The following is a 7651-nucleotide window of genomic DNA, read 5'->3' on the forward strand; positions in this document are numbered from 1 at the left end:
GGGTTGTCTACCATTATGTAAAGTAAAAATTCTCAGTTTAGGTACTCTTTGAAGGGCCAGCTTCCAAAATGGATGTATATGTAAATGTATACATTGCTTGTACACAAACTGCAACCTGTACGTGCAAGGGCTGGAGAAAACTCTTTGCAACAAGTTGGTAATGCTGAGCATTTGTGAACATGTTGACTGCTTGCAGTGACCTTGAGCACACATGGAGATTGGGAGTTGTGCCTTCACTAACTGCATGGTTCCAGGTCAGTGTCTCAAATCTTTTAGAGTTCCTGGCAGTTTAGCATTTTCAGGGAGCTTATGAATAAAAGCTTCCAATTTTTTCTCATGGCAGGTGAGAAAATGTAACAAAGCAGAGCAATTTTCTCCCTAAATCTCCTTGGGCTCTATTTATAAAGCAGGGAATCAATTTTAAATAAATTAAGCCTATTGCGTCTTGTTGTCATTGTTTGCCTTTTTTGTTTTAGAGATGTGTGAATTCTACACCTTATTCTAAAGGCTGATGAAAAAAATACCTGGATTTGGTGTAATGTGTAAGAATGGTAATGTTCAAGATGAACACCTGAGCTTCATCATAGGACAGCTTGCTTTCCCCTGTATTGCACAAAGGAGGACACAGCCAAATGTTTTTTTGTGCTTGATGGGTAGTTTGTATGTGGTCAGAGGTGACCCTCTCATGCAGCAACAGCTCACTCCCAAGTTATTTTGACCAGAAACAAGCATGTTGTACAAAGTTTTTAGACTCCCAGTTGCATTTTATCATTCACAGTGATGAAATTCATTTCTAAACAGTTACACCCTGACCTTTAAAGCACCTCAGCAATTGCAGTTGTCATATGTCATTTGCTTAATTAGCTAGGTATCAGATATTGACTTCTGGGAATGCTTTAGGTGATTAACACGCAAGCTGCACTTGCACTGTGGCCAAGGATTTCATCACAAATTCTGCAGCCAAGAAGCCCGCTTATCACCAGACCATACAATAATTACACACAATCAGATTTTCTCCAAAATATGTTTAATAGAAAACCATGCAGAGTTTGTAGAGAGACATAATATATTAAACCACATATTCAATCATCTCTTCCAACACTAATACACGAAACTCATCTGCATGGACATTTGTACAGATCAGAATCAGGTTCTTTATATCAGACTGTGCCAGCAGCTGATCTATAGTATGGATTCACAGCACTAGAACTGTGACAGATGACCTAAACATGAATCTTTTACTACTCAAAGAATACATTACACAATCTTCAGTAAGTAAATAGTAGTTTTTTGTGTTCAACAAAGTGCACTGCCTCACCTTCCACTAGAAGGGGTGCTGTGGGAAGCAGAATTCCTAGCCCTAGCATAGCACCTGGAACCAATACCTCCTCTGAACATGCATAACACAACACCCCCATCAAGGAAAATAATGGAGGGCTTATAACAAGTCAATTCAGTTTAGTAGCTTTGCTTTGAACTGTCCATCCCACATTGACCTCCCTTCCTGGCCACATTCAGTCAGATGTTAATACCAGACACTTTATTCTACATGGACCTCCAGCATGTTTAAACATTTTATACTAGCCTACATCAGCATTTCCCAATCCTAGGGTTCCTTGAGCCATGAGCAATTGGTGCCTCTCAGGTTTCCCCTTGACACCAATGATCTTTTTGGCTATTTGTAGGGTATAGTAATGTAAGATATAGTAATGATAGCAGGGGTTCCTTAAGACCTGTCTGTTATTTATTTCAAGGGTTTCCCAATTTTCAAAAGGTCCAGAAAGGCAGCCCTACATTAAGTGTAGTTTGAAAATCTTTGTGTTTAATGCTGGAATTGTTTATGATAACTTTTGATTTTCCAAACCAGATTCATAAATCTGATACTTTTAAACATGGTTTGAGAATTATTTTTTTTTTCAATATTGTATAGGCCTTATGCAATAATGCCACAAAAGCCATGAGCACATTCTGTCGAAGTAGAGGAATCTATTGTGTAGAACAGAAAAAACATAGATAAATGACAAGTGACTATATGAGTGAAGTAGATACACTCAAGTATGTTATAATGGAAGCTTGATGGACTTTCAGGTTCAGCATAAAAAAGGAAAAAATCTGCCGAAATTAAAGTTGAATTGATTTCCTCTTCTAGATGGAAATCAGGAGATCCTGAATAAGGGTGGCTCTACTATTATAACAGATGATCTGGAGGATAAATCACCTGCAATGCGCCACTGCATGGTGGATGTCCTTTGAGCAAAGATCTCGCACATTCCTCAGTCAATGAGAATGGCTTCCTCTTTGACCAATTTACTTTTTTTGGCTCCTGAGCCATCAGCACTTTTCGTCCTTTTGTGTTCAGCACTTCTCTTCGTAGGTTTAGACTTTGAGGACTCTGATGAACTTTTGTCGGATGTTTTGGACAAAGATGGAGATTTTATCTGTGAATGAAATTGTAATCAGGATTTAGAAATGAGTTTAAGCAATTAGCAAATTACAAAGACTGTCAACTATGTCAAGAGAACAATATAAAAAGAAAACAGAAGTCTTGGGAGCTTTGCCAAATAGAGGACAAGGGACTAGTCACCAGTATTGCCTGTGGTCTCCCTGCAACTGTTTTTCTCCATTAAAAACTTATCCTGACTTATCTCTGCACTGTGTCTCAATAGGGGGAGCCATCTTGGTAAAGAAAGGGCTTTGCTTCCTTCAGAATTGGAATTCCATTGAAATATTGTGGAGGGTTTAAAGCTCATGCAAAGACAACTGCAATATCTTGACTCCAAATACATTTTGTATGTATAAGTCTTGAAAAATTGTATGCAGTGGATGTCAGAAACTGGTTGCCAGTAATGTATAATCACTTCTGCTAAAGAGAAAACTACCAGCTTATGAGGTTAAGGGTGAACTTTTTTCACAGCATTCCAGAATTTGAAGCAAAGTGCCCTGCACATGTGTACTGACAATATACCCAGAGATAGGGGAAGTGGCAATATCACAGCTCTGATTTATTAGCACTGGAGAGTATCATTTAAAATGATATATTTGCTGCACATTGAACTCAAAGTTTTGCAAATAGAATGACTGCCAACAGGTAGTTAATCTCAAGTTACTATGACTAAGGCTACGTACACACAATATATAATTGTCGTTGGAAAGGATTTTTCACAGTCCTTCCCCAAGGACAAAAGACTGAAATGTGCATGAACGATTGCTGTACATACAGCGCCATTCTGCTCTATGGAGGGGGGAGGACAGAGTGGCACCCTGCTGTGCTTTCTTCCTTTTACTTGTATTGCAGTTGTTCATGGATTCACTAGGAAGAATTCATAGACATCTAAATGATACCTCTCCAAAACATGGGGCTGCCATTGTCTAAAAATGCTAATGGCTGCAATAATATCAGAGTTGGAGATACAGAAATATTATATAAGGAGATTTGATTTTATGTTCTGCACACTTGTTCTCTGTCAGAAAATATTGAGACGAGGGCTACAGCCAACTAGAATTTCCAGAGAGGTTAGCAATAGAAGCCCTCTCTTCTTCCCAGCTCCCAGAGAGGAGTGCACCAAGCCTCAGCTTTCTCTTTATATTCCCATGACTTTGAAGCTCTCGGCCTATAGCAGATGATCTGCTTATTTTTTTCCAAATGTGGAAAGCAAAATAATTACCTGCCCGTCCACTCTCCTGGTAATAATTCTCCATCGATTTGCTCATTGAGTGATGAATGACAAACCTCACATCTGGTTTATCAATTCCCATTCCAAATGCCACTGTGGCCACAACCACCTGAAGGAAATGAAAAAAAAAATAGGGTCAGGCCATAAAAAAAGAGTTCCAAGTAGTATTGCTGCAGTCACATAAGTTTTGAGCACCCCACTGGTTAAAGCTCCCTACCGTTCAAAATGTTTTGTTAATCATACCACACTAAAATTTTTACACTGTAACACCAAGTGAATATACTGCAATAACCAGATTGTACCTGGATCTTATTTTCAGTCCAGTAGGTGTGGACTTTTGTCTTGTCACGTGGTTCCATGTTGGCATGATACGTTCCTGCTCGAATTCCCAGTTTCTGTAAACTCATGGTGACTTGTTCTGAATCTTTTTGAGAGAAACAGTATACAATACCTGGAGAAAAGGGGAAATTGGGAAAATATATAATCAAATAATTGTATAAAGGAAAGAAAACACATCAGAAAACAAAAAGAAGTCATCTCTGTCTCACCAATATACACACCTGAAAAAAGCATGCAGGTAACTGCAGCCCTGAACTGAAGCACTTAACTGACCACCTAAGCTACATATTTATTCTGGGTCAGCGCTTCAGAAGTATTTAAAGCAGAAGTTTAGAACAAAAACCAGATAAACCGTATATTTAAAAATCAGTTCAGAAGTGGCAGCTTATATAACATCCCAGTGCCCTTCAAAAGTCCCCTTTGATAAAATAATGATAATACCAAACCACATATAAGTAACTGGTATTTTTTAGCATAGCATTAGTAGATGTCAGAAGCCAGAGCAAAAAATAAATAAACAGGATGTTTAACATGACCTTCATAACTATCAATTCAATTACAGATGTATCAGATCTCTAGCAGTAGAATAGGTGTGTCATTACCAGATTGCCCCTTGTACCGGCAGTTGATCAGTTTTACAATATCCTCTATAAAGTCATTGGTGCTTGAAGGCTTCAGCCGGACCTGAAAAATAATGTTGAGAGAACCTTTCAATTTAAATTCTGAAATGCTATTTTGGTAGAGTCAATGATTAAGCCTAGCACAGAACAAACAATAGAATCAAGGTGTTATAACGCTGGAAATGTCACTTTCACTTCGCTCTTTTTTTTTTTTTAGTAGTAGCCTGGATTTGTATGGTTTAAACTTTTAATGCAGTGCTTGGTATGCAGGGGGTACCGTGCTTGTTCTACATCCTCAGCATAGTAATATGAAGAAGCACAAGTCTCAATGTGAAGGTGTTTGGCTGACCACAGTTGAGTGGGTAAGGTCTGAATATGGTGGTATGGAATAATTATTTCAGTATTGGCCAGAATTAAAACAAACACTTAGACTCTTATACCTCATAGTACAAGTTGGGTCTATTGAAGGAGGCAGTAAAGGTGATTGCCTTCTGAACACAGAGAATTTTCTGAGCATCCTTTAAAACATGGCTGGTTGCTGTGGCGGTCAGACCAATCAGAGGGGCATTGGGAAATTGACGTTTTAGGATACCTAGCAGCTTGTAGTCTGAAAAACACAAATGTCAAATAAAAATAAGATCCTTGCAGGTCCATCATACCCGTAACCCTTGATAGGGCATAAATATGTCTGAGCATTAACATCTAGTGGTGGGATGAGGCTACATAATCATAAAAATGATGTCTGCAACTTTCATTCACACTTAACAAGCACAAAAAACAGGGAAAAACAGATCCAAAACCAATTAAAGTTGCAAACATCATACATTTTATTTTTTTAATCAACGTGTGCCTGTTTTATGGTAACAAGACTCTAAAGAGGACCTGTACTGTAAGGCTCTGCCTAAAAAAATGCAAATAGGGGACAGAGTACTAGTTACAAGTATTGCCTAATTTTTTTTTTGTGTGGAAGTGGCCATCATGGTAGGGGCAAGGCTTTGCTTCCTTATGTCAGAGCTGCCCCCTAAAGATTGGTAAACTAATACGTGATGGGATAATTAAAGAGGTGGAGGAAACACAGCTTCAAAAGAAGGGAGATTTTGCTCTGCAGGTTTTCTGATGATTTTACCAAATCTCACACCATATCTTGTGAGACTGTCACTCAGCAGAAGCAGCAGGGTCTTAACATTGCAGATTTACAGTTACAAGGAAACAGAAAAAGAGTGACTAGGTACAGGAAGTTCTTTGTTGGTTATTAATAGCAATTCCAGAAAAATATTTGGCTCAGGTATAGTTGGCAGTTCTTGATGTTTCCTATACTATAGTAAATCTTTACTATTTGCACTCACGGGTACTTTAGGTGATATAAAGAACAGCTGCATACCATCAACCTTTTTATGTCACAAGTTTTCATAAGCAGCAACACTGAACTTCTCACCTGGTCGGAAGTCGTGTCCCCACTGACTGCAGCAATGAACTTCGTCTACTGCAATTCTTGCCAGTTGCCCGGCCTGATAGGCCTTCTCCAGCCGTGACATGAACAGTTTGCTCTTGGCAATTTTCTCCGGTGTAACATAAATAAGTTTCAGCTGTGAACTGCGGTTAATCATCTCGCCGTGCACCCATTTCACATGTTCCTGAGGTGGACACAACCAGAAGAACAACATCACTTACTGGATTCTATAAAAGCACATATTTCGATGGACGACACCGACTGTACACACGGCAGATTTTCGCCCGATAATTGGCCGATGCCGATTATTGGGCGATAAAAATCTGACGTGTGTACGTAGCTTAAGAAATGGCAAAAAACCCGGGTACTGTTTGATCAAATGTTTATACTCCACTTTAATTAATACAATTAATACAAGATCGTACAACTCAGTAGACCCCAGGGAGTGCCATCTACTATCAGCACTCTATGGTATCTCTAGCTTATAATTTTACCCTACTTTACCCAGATTGTCACATGACCATTACTAGCCAATTATTGACTGTATGGCAGTTTCAATACAGGATACGCAAGGGATACAATCATATGTGAACTGCTCAGTAACTCCAGCTATTAAGTAGCAGTTATATTTCTCAGCTCATTTTAAAAAACTGCTACAAAAGTTAAAGGATAACTACATTTTAAAAAAATGCAAGATATATCTTTTACTTTTGGTAAAAGGAATAAAGGCCAGACTCTTTCTGAATCAGTGTATTTTTTTTTATAACAATTCTATCCTGTTGTTACATTGTATTTCAACATTGCTACTTTACATGTAAAGGAAATTCAGAAGGCTGATCATTCTGACCTTTGGAGCACACAGCTGGCAGCTGGTAACACAAACTTTTCCCACCACCAGTTGGCATTATGAGGAAAACGTCTCTCCCAGCCATTGTGGCATTTATAGTTTCCAATTGTAAGTTTCGAAAGTTGTCCAGCTGGAACGAATTGCGCAGCTCCTCCCTCACCTTCTGCGACCAGACAAAGTCTGATAAAAGAAAATTACAACGTCAGTGTGAAAGTGATCTTACAGTTAGAGCCCAGTTATTTACTAAAAGAATCTTGTAAACCTACTCTGACAACAGTCATTCTAATGTACAGGATGCACTAAAGTCATATGACACATTGTCCTGTGTGTCTTTTACAACCACACTCATTATCCAAACAGAGTAGCAGATTTGGCCATGATCATATCCAAAGACATCATCAACCCAAAAGAAATAGGCCTGCAAGGCTACACACACATACAAACCATCAGCTATGTCAGCTTTTATGCAGTCTGTGCTTTCTGCTTACTGGAGCACTGATTGAGCTTTCCTGTAACTTTTTATTAATTTTGTCAGTCTTGATCGGACTGGTTAAAATCAATACAGTCTCTGCAAGATTTATCCTTAAATCACAGCAGATTTTCAAGACTTAAGTATGGACAGTCTGACATGAAGGTATAAGTACTGATCATGTAAAAATCATAATACAACACATAAAAACACTGTGGGTTTATTTTGAAAGGTAGAATATGAATAGAGTTT

General features: G+C 38.5%; 2 protein-coding genes across 2 annotated transcripts in view; both read right to left on the bottom strand.

Moving 5' to 3' along the window:
• Positions 1–2376: 2376 nt before the first annotated feature.
• Positions 2377–6263, bottom strand: LOC140322363 (ATP-dependent DNA helicase Q1-like). The gene is made up of 6 exons (XM_072398937.1): positions 6069–6263; positions 5074–5240; positions 4616–4697; positions 3977–4125; positions 3666–3783; positions 2377–2438 (listed from the first exon to the last, which is right to left on the bottom strand). The coding sequence occupies exons 1-6, from the start codon at positions 6238–6240 to the stop codon at positions 2377–2379; spliced, it is 750 nt and encodes a 249-aa protein (XP_072255038.1). The 5' UTR covers positions 6241–6263.
• A 623-nt stretch (positions 6264–6886) lies between these two features.
• Positions 6887–7651, bottom strand: part of LOC140322364 (ATP-dependent DNA helicase Q1-like) — a gene marked incomplete in the record, with an annotated part of 3736 nt that continues 2971 nt past the window's right edge. Inside the window, 1 exon segment of the mRNA XM_072398938.1 lies at positions 6887–7110. Coding sequence (XP_072255039.1) covers positions 6887–7110 — 224 coding nt within the window.

This window comes from Pyxicephalus adspersus, chromosome 2, assembly GCF_032062135.1.
Source record: "Pyxicephalus adspersus chromosome 2, UCB_Pads_2.0, whole genome shotgun sequence".
NCBI classification, from domain to species: domain Eukaryota; kingdom Metazoa; phylum Chordata; class Amphibia; order Anura; family Pyxicephalidae; genus Pyxicephalus; species Pyxicephalus adspersus.

Excerpts from the sequence above, each read along its gene's own strand:
- LOC140322363 (XM_072398937.1), bottom strand. The coding sequence starts at position 6,240 with ATGATTAACCGCAGTTCACAGCTGAAACTTATTTATGTTACACCGGAG. Across the intron at positions 5,241-6,068 it reads GGGACACGACTTCCGACCAG|ACTACAAGCTGCTAGGTATC; the intron begins GTGAGAAGTTCA and ends TGTGTTTTTCAG. Across the intron at positions 4,126-4,615 it reads CCGGTACAAGGGGCAATCTG|GTATTGTATACTGTTTCTCT; the intron begins GTAATGACACAC and ends CCTTTTCTCCAG.